At 36.3% G+C, this 16,508-nt stretch overlaps 1 protein-coding gene across 2 annotated transcripts in view; it reads right to left on the bottom strand.

Annotated features, from left to right (window-relative positions):
• LOC145776355 (ras GTPase-activating-like protein IQGAP1) overlaps positions 1-14,269 on the bottom strand; it is a 41,726-nt gene extending 27,457 nt beyond the window's left edge. For both annotated transcript variants that reach the window (XM_082587751.1, XM_082587752.1), the window contains exons 1-7: positions 14,244-14,269; positions 6,629-6,728; positions 6,243-6,477; positions 5,110-5,254; positions 4,721-4,834; positions 3,989-4,167; positions 3,146-3,233 (exon numbers count right to left, since the gene is read on the bottom strand). In XM_082587751.1, the coding sequence (XP_082443877.1) occupies positions 3,146-3,233; positions 3,989-4,167; positions 4,721-4,834; positions 5,110-5,254; positions 6,243-6,477; positions 6,629-6,693 (826 nt within the window). In that variant the 5' untranslated portion in view covers positions 6,694-6,728; positions 14,244-14,269. The remainder of the gene's footprint in view (positions 1-3,145; positions 3,234-3,988; positions 4,168-4,720; positions 4,835-5,109; positions 5,255-6,242; positions 6,478-6,628; positions 6,729-14,243) is intronic.
• Between the last annotated feature and the right edge of the window lie 2,239 nt (positions 14,270-16,508).

The following is a 16,508-nucleotide window of genomic DNA, read 5'->3' as shown; positions in this document are numbered from 1 at the left end:
GCTGTGACGTTTTCTGTACACAATTGAATGTTAAAATATTTGTGCTTGATACTGACAGATGCATGAATTAATGGCACCACAAAGCAGTCAGCAAAATCACTGCGCAAACCAGAATGTGGTTAGAACTTTGTAAACGAAAACCTAACACCCAACAACCCAACCGGCATATGAATTACAATAGAACAACAAAATTAATTTGCTCGTGCAAGCTATGCTAAACAGTGAGTGATTGTCAGAGTCTTTAGCTTTGCGTTGTATCGATGTCGTATTAAGGCGTGGCACTGTAAAATGATGCTGGTACCGCACAAAAATCGCTGTTGTGCCAAAGATCAATTTCGAAAGCAAAAGGCCCAGCTTATCAAAAGCTTGTTTGTTTAATTAAACGTCATAATTGCATTGACTAAAAGTCGAATTCGCAAAAGTACAAGACTACATCTACATTGATCCAGCAACAAAAACATATGTTTGGTTGTTGACTCAGCTGGATGTAAATGTCTGCGTTGGGAACCAGTTCCTTTGTTAGGATTCGCTACTATGAAAGGGTACAAAAACAAATGCCCAACGAACAAAATAAAAGCTTTCGTCGTCGTCATCGTGTGAGCCTCTAGGGCCGAGGGTCTATCATTTTACCACGCCAGATTCACGATGTTCCCGGACTACACTGGAAGGCTACTAGAGAGCAACCAGTCTTTGGTTTCATCATCCAAGACGCACAGACCTTCCACTCCGTTAGGTGGCTTTCACAAAGTAGAAATAACGTTTTTATATGGCTCTCAAACCTCTCCGGTGTTGCGTTTGACAAATCAATACAATATCATAAACTGAGATTAATGCTTTCCGCGTTGTGTTCAAACCGATATGGTTATGTACGTTTGGCCATCACGAGCAATTTCTTTTCTCTACTTTCATTTTCCGAGATTTGATACAAACTAACACTAGCAGACGATTAATAGCGGCTGAAAGAACATAGTTGCTTCGAGTAAAGTAAACTATCTGACGTTTGCGCACACTCACAAAACTAAATTTAAGTTTTGTAAAGTCACCACATTGTTGCAGGAAAATGGCAATTTTGCGAAACGGGAGCTGAAGCGACAAAAATTTAATTCATGAGCACTGAGCAGTCTTCATATATTTTCCTTACAAGCAGCGGCATGCCCACCCAGACATTAAAATTGAAGGATTTTGGTGTCTGGGTAGTCGCCTACTCGTGAATAAACGTATCTCGTCTTGTTTACTTGGTCACGCCCAGAAAAGTCAAAGCGAAGAGCTACAAAAATGCGTTCAATCGAACTCCAGTTAATATGTAATTTTAGGTGAAGAACGCATCACATTTTAGAGGCCATTGGCAGCACAGTGTCAGTGCGAACATAAAAACCAGGCACAGTTATGCAAGTAACACCCTTCTATGCTAACCTTCTGTATCAAACTTAGTAAATAATTACGTCCTTTCAAGAAAGTCGCAAAATTTTGTGCGTTGTTGACTTTTACCGAAACTTTCACGTCATAAGAACCTACTGACCATATAATTAATTCTGTCCAGGGTTGCAATAAACGAAATTCGTAGCTGCAATAAAGCATCTGAGAAATATGACAACGTTCTCTTCGGAAAGACATTGTGTTTTAAATTGAAATGCTTTAAAAAGCTAAAATTTGTTGCCCTGTTTGGGTGGAAGCATAAAAAGTAGCACGCAAGTACATGCTGAGAAGAGTGAATCAAATGATGACGCTGACTTACGCGCCATAGAAACAAAAAACATCGAAACATTGAAGTGTTTCAATTGCAAACTGTAGCGTTGTTATGCGGTGGTGACCGTTGACAGTCAATAACAACTGCAGTAAGATTGACCATAGACAATAAAGATCGTTTCGTGTTTGATGCTTGTCTGTCTTGAATGTAACATACTCCAGCAAGTTTCTGATCGACAAGATCTCACTTTGCGGACAACAAATTGTGCAATATTTCACCTTTTAAACATTACCAGGCAATTACAACAGCAATGGCGGCCAATCAGTGCCACACACGGTTGAGATAAGATAAACTTCGAGATCTGATGACAAAAAACTTCCATGTTGAAACGCAGTTACAAATCAACAAAACGAATCAGTGATTCACCAGTGGAAACTTTCTTGAATTACAAATTAACAAAACCAGCCATTTCACATTGATTCAGCGTTTGTAAATGCTAAACCAAAGTGAAAAAGATTTTACTCGTGAAGAAAGTATGCAGTTTTGAACGTAATTTGAAATGCAAACACAAGTAGGGTTAAGGCACGAGAGGATTGTAGGGCCAAACTTGCTACGTTTTTATGTGTAAGACGTGGTAACACATCAAACTGATGTAAAATGTGTTTGTTCAGAGCAGTTGTATAGCCAAGTTACGATCGAACGTTTTATGAGCAAACAAATTCCTCTGAAGCTTTTTGGTTTGAGCATATGCCCACTGTTCCAGCAATGCAAAACTGATATGGGGTAGAACAATTTTGAAATAGAGCGATGGAGATAAAACTGAATTTTTTCTTCAGTATTACAGAATTCACTAAAAGTGTGTGATTTTTCAAAAAGTCTACAACGAGCACCTTGAATTAGCACGTTGAATACAAAAGATGCTAAGCCACCAATCTCCCATAGCCACACCCCTACCTAGGTATCTTCGTAAATAAAGTACGCTGTTCTAAATATAGCCATAAAAGTAGCAATATAGAGATTGTTCAATGTTCGGCAGTTAGCTATGTTGCTATCAGGTTTAATTTTTTCAGCTACCCCACCACAGATACCTGGTAAAGTTCAATAAAAATTAGTCGTGCAATTGCAAGTCCGCAAATATATGAAAAGAAATAAATTCTTTCAATAAAAAGTCAAATTGATATCCCAGACAGCAAAATTCGTCATTTTTACATTGATTCAACGTCTGCAGACGTTAAATCAATGTAAAAATGACGGATTTTGTTGTCTGAGAAAAGCTTGAGTTCAATTTGAGATCATACAAACATGAACCACATTCCATCCTAATAAATCTTTCCTTTTTTTACATTAAATCAATGTAAAAACGATCTGGTTTGTTGTCGGCATCGGCGAGTAACTGAAAACACAGCTCATAACAAACATAGTGATAAAAGCGTGGAGTTCGAACACCAAAGAACTCACAATTAATTCGCGTGATATTTCCCTGTAATTCAGCATGAGTGAGGAGTTCTTCGTACACGTCCCTCTCATCTTCAGTCGTGTCTTTGCTCTGTTAAGTATCATATAGAGTTGTTGGAGTAAAATCTTTCGCAAAACTGTCATCAGGACAATAAAATGAGTTTACAAGTTGAACTTTATAAATTGACACCAAAATCATAAAAACAGAACTTGAAATGGCTGTGATTCTGATAAACAAACAAGTTGTAAGGTTGAATATAATTAAACAAATTCTTATATTTTGTTCAATACATTTTGCCAGTCGAAAAGCGTAGACTTGGAGAATCTATGAGCCACGCCTGCAATTACATCACTTCATAAATCCGCGGTTTCATCCTGCAGGCGATATCTCCTATAAATAATTTAGGCAACTCAACTCTACACACAAACGCTTGTTTTTCAAATCTACAGAAATGAGACGAGATCAAAAATGATTTTGTACAAAGTCACAGAGAGTGAGCGTAACCTCAGACGTGATTCGATTTTGTTTTTCAAATTGCTTTCTACCACATTCATGTCTGTACCCATAGTTGGCTGCAGCCATAACAGAAGCAACTGTGAAAACATCACGTTTCTGCCAAGGGCAATCGACATAAACGACTGATACTAGTTTTGTTTAAGGCTCAGCTTAGATGGTGGGCTCTGTCTTTACACCTTCTCATGTTTGGCAAGCAATCAACAAGCAAAATGAGATCAATTCAACTTATTGGACAAGAAAAATTACATCCCCCTACTTTTTAAGTTAACTAAATGAAATCTTCAGATTGTTCTCATTCCAATATAATCTTTGAAATAAAAACTCTCTACCTTCTGATTAGCTGCTTCGGTCTTTGCTTTCTTGGCGGCCAGGAGGCGATTTTGGTAATCCTCACTGATGCCTTCTTCCAGGGCATTCAGACAAGCGTTGGGATTTCGTAAAGCCTGCATGGTCGCTGCAGCATCTCCAGCTTCCAATGCGCTGTTGATTGCAATGACAGCAGCATGCACTGTCGACCAAAAAGTGCTGTGTTTAGTCGTTTAAACTGTGATCAAGAGATATTTTTGGTACTGAAAACCTGACCCAGGTAAAGAGTTTGTGAGTAGTTTTTCGTGTCTGGTGACAAGTCGTGGCACAACGTGATGTTGCGCAAAAAATGCACACAAAAGTGAATAAAAATCTTGGCCTTACAATACATGTCAAGCTTATAAGTGTTAAGGGCCACCCAGTCAGCCAAATCCGTTGTTTTTACGTTAATTCGAGGATAGATGCGGAATTAATGTAAAAAAGCTATCAGTAAAATCAATGCAAAACTTCGCTAGCTGCGCAGTATGAAGGTAACCGAAAGTCAACGCCATAACATCTTACCCATGCTGAGCACAAGAAAAACTTATTTCCTGAACATTATTTTCATAAACAACTTGAAGGAAATACACTTCAGTAACTTATGCTAAAGACATTTACTAACTATCAAACCGTCATAAACCGAAAAAGCGCCAGGGAAAACCTAAGTTAACCATCGATCTATGCAGTCTACATAAAAACTTAAAAATGCTACTTACAAGCGGCTTCGTCGACCGACATCTCGTTAGCAAGAATGCCACCAATTTTGTTAAACTGTGGCATTTGGATTCCATACTTGTCCAATTCTTTTCGCATATTGGACAATTCTTCCTCTGCAATAATACCCAAAATAAATTTGTGTCTTACAAAGACAAAGGCCAATTTATGGCAATCAAGAAGAACAGTCAAAAAGTAATAGTGCAACTGCAATCTATGGGTAAAATATAGTATTGGAATCTAATTCCTCCATTTTTATATCTTTTGCGCATACTGGTAACGACCACTGGTAGCTTTGACAACTCAAACTATACAGCAATTCCATTTTGTGCAACAGTTCAACTTCAATGCAGGATACAACGCACAGAAACGGGATGATGATGATACATACCAGTGAACTGGGCAATTCCATACAAATCTTTCATTTGAGGAGCCAGTCCAAGTTTAAATAGATAAAGACTCAGGGCATGAATGCAATAAATGGTCTTGGGCATGTTCTTACGGTCATAGATGTCCGTTGTTTCGGGATAAAATATCTGAAATTGTAAACGTGGCTGTCACCAAGGACGAACAATGAGCAAATAGTGGCTGTAAATCCGAAGCAAACTTATCTCACAAACTTGACACTTTGCTTCCGCTGACTTACGGAAGTGAGCAACGCTGAAGCGTCATATATCTATATCCAGACGTTGAATCCACGTAGATGGATCGATTTTGTAAGATTTAGTAATTACCTTTTATTCCTTATTTCTAGGCCTATGACTTCTAATTTGATTGAACATTTCATGAGCATAGAAACACAAGTCAAAATGAGGGTAAAAATATAAACAGCGACTGCGAATGACTCGCTCCAAAGGTATCCTGCAAACAACATATTTACATGGCAGTCTTTTTAAACGCTATGAAAAGTTTATGATGATTTTAGAACTGATATGGTCGTTGATATGCACCAGCAACCACATTAGTGAGTGAAAACCGTGTCGATTCAACAAGAAGTCTGTTGAAAAAGATTGGCTTTTACTTTCTGTTCATAAGTAAACAAACAACAAAGTTTGAAAGGCAGGCGGTAATGAAGCTACATTTCGTATGATTTTCGCTTTCGCCAGACAGCAAATCAGTCCTTTTTTACCTTGATTCAATCTGCAAACGTTGCATCAATGTAAAAACGACTGATTTGCTGTCTGGGTTGAGTTAAGGTTTTCGAAGTTGAAAAGTTTGTGGTTGTTTTTGTGCCGATACCACGCGCTGACGTAATGCACTAAAATTGCTTCAATATCGTATGCGAGAAACACGGCGAGAGGGCGAGAAATAACTTTACGAGTCCGGGTCGTCAAAAGAAAGCGTTTTATAGCTGTGCAGAATCTCGTCATAAAATTACATTTACTGAGACATGACCCTGCAATATAATAAGCTGCTTATTGAGTAGTTCACAGACCTATCAGTGTCACACATAAACTTATATGATCATTTACATTGATCAATGGTACAACTACGCTTCTCAAAAAAACATTTCCTAGTACTAACCGAAGGAAGCCCAACTTTTTCCATTGCTTTAAAAAAGAAATTGATATTGTCAGTATGCTTGAAGTGAAGGCCCCTCTGCTGATATTTTTTCATGTCTTTGTCATAGATTTTTCGTAAAGGTATAGTGTCTGCTGCGAAGAAGTGGGCAAGCTTCCCGAGGTATACTCCATTGCGTAATCCCTCCTCAAGCTCTATACAGGGCGGCAAATCTTCTTGCAAACAAAACTCAATCCACCTAAAGAAAGACGAATGATATTGATTATTGACAGATAAACGAACGATAGATGAACGAATGGAGGATATGGATAATTAAAAGACAAATAAGCATTGTCGGCAATAAATTCAAGCTAGCTTTTGTACTATTCATTCAAACTCTAGTTCCTCACTGTTTTGCTTCTTCCAAATGGCAAAGATATTCATACGCTGTAGCTTGACCTCTCAAGTTATCCATTTCCTCCGCGGACAACCTGTCATCCTGACCAATGCCTGAAAACAAAGCCAAGAATAAGTATTTTTTTTCTTTTTCAATATTTCACAAGTGTACCGCCACAATGCGGTGCACAAAACACAATTACAAATGCAAGATCACTTACATCCGTAAAACTTGACTGTGTATTTTACAAAGGACACTTTTTAAACTTAACAAAAAACAACACTTTCCAATGCATGCGTCATCATGACCTTTGCGTTCTTGTTGATTTGCGAACACGGTTGTCAAAATATTGAACAACATGTTACACCAAATACAACACGGCATTTTGGAAAGCAAGCAAACTTGCAAATTCGAATGAGTGACCACGGCCTACTAGAACACGGCCAAATATGTTGCTATTTGAGGAAATCTCTAAGAGTCTGAATTGTTACAATTATAGCTATGACAAACCTGTGATCTTCCCATTTCCAGAAGTAAGTAAAATAAGCAATATTTGTACCTAGACATATGTTTGGCTTGTTTAACCGGAGATTAGGTATGTATGTTAAGCACAACTTATGCAATAACAATGCAAAATATGTAAGATTTTCCAACTGCAACCTGGAGGTAATATCGTTTGGTGTGTCGCTTTTGGTGAAATTGCATGTTCCATTCAAAATATGAAGGATTTTTTGTGAATTCTATGTTGTAAGCGGTTCATTTGATGTGTTAATTTAAATTTTAGTTCGTTTTGTTTTCCACCAAGTTTAATTTTGCAAGCAAAATGTGGCTATTGGCAAAAAATCCTGCTATACAAAAACCTAACGACTGTATGATGAGACTACCTCCAGGATGTAGTAGGAAATTTTTTACATATTTTACATTATTATTGCACAAGTTGTGCTTAACATACATATCTAATCTCTGGAAAAACAAGCCAAAAATATGTCTAGATGCAAATATTGCTCATTTTACTAACTTTTGGAAATGGGAAGATGATAGGTTTGTCATAGCTATGATTGTACCAATTCAGACTCTTAGAAATTTCCTCAAATAGCAACATATTTGGCCGTGTTCTAGTAGGCCGTGGAGTGACACATAAATACTTGAAAAAAAATTGACAAGCAGTGCTTTATACAAATTGTCAGTGTGAAAATGAACACTTCAATAACGTACAGTCCATCAAATTTGAGTAAAGTTGTCATTGCAATGTTTTGTTAAGTGATCAGTGTAGAAAAAAGGGCATTCCACAACTTCAAAATATTTCCACGATTTTCTTGCATGATCAAAACGAATCTAGACAAATCATTTTGTAATTCATTTCGACAATGCTTTCACTGTTTAAGAATTCAAAAATGTAAACCTTTGTGTTTATGTTATATTCATATAATTATGTCATGCCGCTTAACCACGCATATTTCATAACTTGTTCTCAAAGCAAAACGAAATGAACCATACTTCACAGATTTGGTATTCACGTGTGCAGGATAAAAAGTAGACCCAGTTAAACTCGCACTCGCAAACTGCGTATTTCCGATCATGATGCAAATGTGGATGAATAGTTCAGTTGCTAGACATCGGACAGTCGGACACTTTAAGGCAGTGACAATTTTTCTAACCACGTGGACACTGGACACAGTGTGGAGTTGGGATGCTGACTGTATTCTGAGAACAACTTGAGTCGATATTTATCTTCACAAAAGAGCTGCGTTGTTTTCTGTTCTTGTACTTCAGAATATGAAAGATTTGCTGTTGTTAAATACATGCATGAGGCTCTGATACAATAGTTTTTCTGCTTCTTTTACAATTTGTGACATACTTTTTAATCGGAAATAACTAAAAAACACAAAGTTTAGAGGACGTTTTGGTAGAAAGAAAATGTTAAGTTTACAATAATTGCTTATTACCCTCTATACACAAAGTTCCAATTAACTGTGTTATTTGTATTTTTATTGATCTATACCGATTGTGGAAGAAGCCATGCAGATAACTTGAATGCATACAAAAATCTCAAGGTTCACTACTTGGTTGCTACATTATGTTTGTGTTTTTAAGTGCAAAAATGGCATACATTCCACGCATTACGAAATACCTATCTGCAGAAGGGAGCAGGCAGCTGGCCGACATTCTAGCCATTTTTGCAAAATCTTGATTTTTGCTTCATTTCTTCTGAGTTAAGTTAGATATTGTTATGACGCAGCATCAGAAAAGAAAGTGATTAAAGAACTTTTACACTTTTCATATGGTTAGGTGAGTGTTGCTGGAAACGTACAAAAGTGCTTGTGCAAAACTTTCGATGAGAGTTGTGTGGCGATTAGTTTATTTCTGTGTAATACCGATTATTGTCCAGTAATATCATTTCAAATGCAAAATCCCCATTTAACTTGACAGTTTGGATTCACCTCTTTCAAATTCACATAAGGTAAATTTAAAATAGAATTTCCATCCTCACACGCAACAACAAATCATTTATTGTTCTTTTTAGCGAAGATCGCTTATATTGTTTTACCATCTATGACAGACTGACAGTTTCACAACTGCCAAATTCCACGCAAAAGGTCAGACAAAATCAAACAAAAATTGAACAGCAAATCACAAAGCTACCAAAGATCACTGATTGCTACACGAACGAAGCATATACGTGATAAAAATATATTAACTTTTAATTACAAAAAGCATCACATTTTCAATCACAAGCTGATATAAATTTCAGATTTGTTAACATACAACACTACAACAGTGCTGGATATTTGTAAACCTCACCTAAATAACAGAGACATTTCTTACAATAGAACACGGGTAACAACATTGGATACGTTACTGATGAACCTTATCGAAACTTACCGTATTCAGACTGTCTCATAGAAAATCTGCGGGCCAAATAACTAGCAGAGCTGTCATTGCTACTAGTGCTGTATGTTCTGCGATCAACAGCTCTAGTCTTATGAGCAGGAGAGCTTACTTTGGACATGGCTGCATGTTGAGCAGACCCAACCATGAACAAGCTTCAATGTGCTTAAACAATTTAAAAAAAAATTTCAAAGTTACCTCTATCGAACGAGATCAAATTTAAAAACAACCTGTTTAATTGAGAAACACAAAAAGAGTTTCAAACTAGATTCATAAGATGCTGGTAGATCTATGTCCTGTTAGCGCTTAAAAAACACAGATTTCGCCCTGTAGCCACTAGCCACTGTCTTAAAAACGGTTTGAAACAAAAGTAATTAAAAGAAATATATAGTTAAGGTCGACATTGTTTTACCACTGCCCAAATCTCCGCATTGACTTACCATTTGCACATTATAGTCTACATACTATTGGTGAATAATTTCATCAACTGCAGTGGAAATTTCAATCATCGCAGCTGCACTGACAAACCTTTGCTGCTAACCTACAAAACGTACTTCAATCGCGTTGCAGAATGCAGAACACTGTTTATCTCAATTCTTTACAACAAACAAACAAATGTGGCAAATCTCAATACCTAGTTTCCCAAGCAACTTCATGACAAAACAGCAGTCAAACCATTGTAAGGCGTAGGACCTCACTTTTCCTGCTATCTTACCGCAGTTTGTTTAGATTATACTTTGACAATGTTAATTAAAGATGAAAAATAACAACGTCCACAGGTATATTGCTAGTGCACTACTGCACTTGGTTGGGTATTTTGCGTTCTTGATGTATTAAAAAGGTGCTGCCTATACAGTAGTGAGAGATAAGACTGTAAAGCAGGAAGCAGCCTGCCTTTGATAATTGTGAAGTTGCAATGCATTGAAGCTACATTGGCAAACATAATTATGCTTGATGCAAAAATAAATGTAACAGCTCATTAAACAATGGCTCAATACTACAGGCAGTACAACTAAAATGTACAACCTTAGTACAAAAAGCGCTAAAATGATATAAAAACACATTAAAAAAATACAAAAAAAAATTTTGGGTTGTGCAAAAGCACAGAAATTGAAAAGCTGCTTGTTACAGTGCTGGAGGAGTATAGGATTAGATCTACCGGGCAAAAAAATCGGAAAAAAATGAAACGATGCAAAACTAGTTTGTAGTTGGGTAACATCTAACAGCTATCAGCATTCAGACAGATTTCGGCGATTGAGTTTTTCGTTTTGTCAATCCAAAACACGAACAATAACAATCAAAACACTCATGTCAAATCAGTGTTAAAAACTCCCAGCGCCCTATTTTTGCATCCACGGAATGACTATTAAAAGAAATTCTTATGACACTGGTATTTACCAAGATATCAAATCACATCATGTTCAACAAAACTGAGACGCAGTCGTTAACGAACTTATGTGATCGACAAGCTGAAGACAACAAAAACTAGATCTGCAAACTCTGTCACCGCTGGGTGCTCACATAAATGGAAAGAGCGGGCAAACAATTACTCAAATTTCGCTACGATAAAAAGTAAAAAACGTCAGTGTGGTATAAAGTTTTTCTTGAAATAATTAATTTCATGTGCGATTTCGTCTCTGTACTGTCACTTCACGGTGTTGATAGAAGCCGACAGCCCAAAAACGTTTTCGATTGATGTTTTTAAGGGAACAAATCAGATTGCCAAACATGGGGAAGCAACATCTCTAAAAGATCAGCTTCGAAATTCTGTGCTCGGCTAAATCTCATGATTGCTCCAGTTAGCAACAACAAAGACATCAATTGCTATCAAAAGCTCACAAATGCCTAACCTTACAGAAACAGCAAAGTGAACACAAAACACGTGAGTCAAGTGACCTACTGCTCTTTGCTTCGCAGTAAATTGGTCCGTTACAAGTTGATAGATTCTCAAGGTGTGCATGTAAAATAAGACTGAGTTGCTGGCCAGGTCACAACACGGAGAGTACAGCACGTCATGGAAAAGATCAATCATAACATATTCAGCACAAGGTTCGAAAAGTCTTTGCACTGTACTCAGCCATTCAAGCGACTCAGCTGCATGTGATATAGCACTTAAAAAGGCGTATATATTTTGGTTAGTAGTACCATGGCCACTTAAAGATACGGCCTGATTTGTCACATTTTGCAGAAATTTCCAGGTTTTTCTAACTTTGGGCGAACGTTTAAATAAATTTTTCTAAAAATTAGATTTTTACGCTTTCTTTATTCTTTTCCCCAGATGACACAATAGGTTTTAACATTCTCACATGTTGAAAAACAAAGAAAATTTGATTTTGAAGATTTTAGTCAGACTGTTAATTTTCAATAACAGTCTGATTTTGCGTTTTTCAACTTACTTTTTCTCATTTGCTACTGCTTCCCCAAGGCAACAAAAAAGTTTTATGTCATTAGGAAACCGCAAAAAGTAAAAACATCTCAAAAAATGTCAGGCAAGCACAAGCAGTAGCTGTAATCAAAATCTGCAAAATGTGACAAATCAGTCCGCATCTCCAGGTGGCCATGGTAGTACTGAAAAATCGATTTCACTACTGCTAAACTGTGCAACTTGGTTGAAATGGTCTGAAAATCAAAGAACAACATGTTCTAAGACATCTGGCAGAAATTTGTAATTTAGGCTACTCGAATTGGCATGTACGGTACATCAGAAGTAATAAAAAGCTTATGAGTTTGTTAAAACAAAAATCTGAACGTTCAACTATTGCGTTCTGTCAATCTAGTCTTGCATAAACTACAAATGATGTGCAACAGCAGTGTTCCGTCATGAACCAGAATTGAGTAAAAATATGACACACATGCAGAGCAGTGACACCACGCATGAAAGCTTGTGCCAAGTATGTTGCAAGTTTGGCAATTGCTCGTTTCAAACAAAATTATTTCCTTAAAAGGTCATGAGCTTGTCATTGCACAGATGCTATACATAAAATAAATAACTTTGATTAAGTCATGAACGTAACGATCGTAATTATTCCATGGTCATTGCTACCTATATCTGAAGCCCACTTGCACTATCCTACTGTCAATGACAGTCATTGCTACCACATTACCACAATAAACAATTCATGCAAGAAAACTAAACGAAAACAAGCTATGTTCTGGAATGCAATGATGAAAAAAAACTCCCGTATTCAACGGTTTTTAGTAGAAAACTTAAGAATACGAGAAACGTTTTTTGCGTGAAGCTTAGACTTGGGAAAGCTTGTCTGGTGGCGTCCAAAGTTAGTCTAAATTGTGACGCAACGAGTCTATCAATGGCTGATGCTTCATTAAATTCATAGTACCACTCCTGACCAATATTAACTAACTCAAACGACGGCATAGCCTGTAGTGATCATAAAAAGTGCTGGCAAAGTTTCTGACGGTTGTGGAAACGACGCGTGCCAACGAAATATCAAGACCTGGATGTACGTGCACGTTTCCGGAAATCTCCGCGCGGCAGGAAAGGAGACACATGCGGCGAAGTGGATTAACAAACCGAGGTACAAATTAGAGTAATTACGTTTGCTTGACATCACATTCACAAACTGATAAGAGTAAAGTAAACAAGGTCAATCAAAAAATATATATTGCTTCACAGTCTCCTGTCATCGGCTTCGTTCAGGAAAACACCGCATTTGTCAAGTTAAAACATGACGTTAAACTTCTGAGTAAAAAAAAATGTTAGACAGTGCGTCGTTTGAAGTTTATGTGCAGCGTGGAGCGTCATAAGTTCATGCAAGTTGGGAATCACTGCTTTACTAAGTTTTAAACGAGACGGTGAACCACGTTTGTTTGTTTATCATCGTTACCCATTTGAGTTATATTTCCGATTATGCTGTAAGGTTAAATTAACTTAAACGTCGCAGCGACAAGCGTCAAAACAGACATGAACCGGCACAAAGGCACTTCCGTTGTTGCATCTTTGCAGGAACCGATAAATTCAGAGCTGGTCAAACAAACGCATCATTTCCAATAAATCACGTGAATGAACATTTTCGATTAGAACCAAGATGCAGCGTTTGTATCTTAGTTGGCAGAAACCGCTTTTGCACAAGTATAAGCTCAATCACTACAAATGTTTATAGAAACTTGATTAGAAATTAATTCCATGTACAGTTGCACACACCTTGCGTATCTTTTCCTCCTATCACACAATAGTTTATTTGTAATTTTGTATCAACATTTTAAAGGGCAAATCAATTTAAAGTTTTTAGTAACAGCCGGTAACTTTCTCCACGAAAAACCGGAGCCTCTTAAATTATAAGTAGAGCGCCCCAAAGTTCACACCGTAGGTAAGGTAAAACGACACCTCGCATGTACCATATGCCTGATGACGTCAATACAGCTATTCTACAACCTTGATAAGTTCACGGTGTCACAAATTAACTAAAACGCATGTAAACAACGTCTATAAACAAAACACCTACAAGCAAACAAAAGGGAGAACAATTTCTTGCAGGGATAAAGTAGACTGTGAAATACTGAAACATCACAATAAAACCTTTATACTCTTACTCAACAAAACCATTTTTAAATTGATATATCGCTTGAATAATGCATATGTTAACTTGATGTCAAAAAAAATGATTGTAGCAACTAGCAACAAGTACTCAAGATTGCTCTTGCCATAATTTAAAGTACGTAGCATAAAAATTGAACAAAGGCAATATCTTGACAAAATTAAACAAAAACTTCATACTTACATCCATAATCAGCCCTTGTGTCATCACTAGATACTCCAGCAGATTCTTTAGTTGTCTCCATGGTAGGCAGCTGTAAGCTTCTGCACGTTTATTTGATACAGCTATCACACATCCAAGTTTACAATCGTGAAGTACCTACTACTTATTAAACAGCTTTTTGCAGTTTCTGAAAAACAATTAGGTTTTTACACACTTTTGAAAAAAGACCTCAAAGTTAAGCAGTTGCCACAGTATAAAAACTATCTGTCATAAAAAGGGTTTGTTGACTTTTAATTTCAAAAATCAAAACAGGGACAAATCTATATAAATATGATATCACAAAAATACCTCGGTTAAAGGTTTAGTTATCCAAACTGCTCATTGCATCACTGAATAAACTGTTGAAAAAATGCTGAAAACAACATTCACCAAAAATAAAATTAAACTAGATTAAAAATTGTGTGGTCCTCAATCTTTGCATTTAAAATAACAATCAATTAGCTAAAAAGTTCCAAAGGATCTATTTCAATGTTCCGTTATATTCATAAGTAACATTTTAAAATAGCCTATCGCTTTTCTATAGAATAGTGAATAGTGAAATTTCACACTGCAATAGTAAAGCTTAGGATTGATACAATAATACAACAGACTAATGATAAATACATAAATTGCCTCAAGGCAAAACGCAGATAAAATAATATGACCTCAAGTGAATCATAATAAATTGCACATCCACGAAAGTGAATAACATCCACGCTATGTTTTGCACTTTCAACCAAGGATAAAACAAAAACTTGTAGTCTGTTACATTTTTCTACTTCAATCAGCTGTAGTCATTGAAAAAAAAACATTAAATCTACCATCATGAATTTATCAAAATTGAATTTTCAAAAAACATTTCTGTGAACAAGTATCAATTGAAAAGTCAAATGTCCAATGTGATAACGTCTAGCGATTTCCAACAACTTTTAATCAAAAATTTAAATCTGAGAGAAAAGTAACCAATAATGTAACAACTTTTACCTAACTCTATATCATTGTCATACCAACTACCAGTACTTTCCGACTTAGCGCACTGAACACACGTTGAATAGAAGACATCTTGGAAAACATTAAAGCACACAACAAAATTTAAATTACGCTATGGCATAACAACATTTGTTAAAAACCATTTATCTCAACAATGATTCAAAAACAAAGCATCGGATGTAGTGGCCTAAGAGAAGTTTCATCAGCCCAAACTTGCCAATTATTTCATTTAATAATTTGAAGAAAAAGGAAAAATAACTAAGACCTTCAATGCTTCAAATATCAATGATCCTCTGTGGATCCTTCTCTTGTATCATGGGCCAATCCTATAGATGTTTGCTGGTACACCCCTTCATTTTCTTTGAATTTAAATATCAAGTTGGCAATTATAATTATATATTATTTCACAATAAAGCGTGCACTGCTTTTTAAATAGCTGATTTCTGAAATTCGATGTATGAACCTCAGTAATTTGATCAACATAGCAAGCTGAGTTTTTTTTTTTCGCTAAGACTGTTCGGTCATTTGTCCGAAATGACTTGAAAAAATTCGGCCATTTTTTATATATTTCGGTCATTTTTAGTCATTTTTGGTCACATATAGTCGATTGACTATATTTTTTTCAGACATTTTGCTAAAAAATCGGTCAATGACCGATAAATGACCGAAAAAAAAAACCAGATAGCAAGTGAAGGGCATCGCCATCCTGCATAATGATTATATTAGTATGTTTTATTATGCAGCCATTACAACAACACGAAGAACAGTGTGATCACAGACCCATCAGGACCATCACAATAGTCTGGTGGAAGCAGTGAAATGAAACAGTGATTCAGTGAGCTGCTCATATTAATTTATCTTAACTTGTCATAAAGTGTTCTGATGAGACACAAGATAACAAGCTCTGGAATGGTGTCATGAACCTTTGCTAACTGCTTTACTTTTGCAAATGAAATTCAACATTAGGACAGTTGTCAATAATAAATAATTTACTTTTGACATAACATAAAACTTTGGTAAGAAGATGCTATGTTTTAAACTGAGTGATACTAGGGGATGAAATATTAAAAGAACCATTTTACAATACTTTGAAAAAATTTAAAGATATATGTTTTTTAAAGAACTGATATAATAACCACACCTGAAACCTAATAGCCTACTGGCAAAACAAAATGATCTCTAACACGTTCACGGCAATTTGACCCACCGGTGTACAAACGAACTGTCTGAAAGAACTCCTTGAAGCGAAGAAAACAT

The sequence above is a fragment of the Aplidium turbinatum genome, chromosome 8, assembly GCF_918807975.1.
Source record: "Aplidium turbinatum chromosome 8, kaAplTurb1.1, whole genome shotgun sequence".
NCBI classification, from domain to species: Eukaryota; Metazoa; Chordata; class Ascidiacea; order Aplousobranchia; family Polyclinidae; genus Aplidium; species Aplidium turbinatum.
The sequence above is the reverse complement of the archived record's forward strand: the minus strand, read 5'-3'. Positions and strand labels throughout refer to the sequence as shown.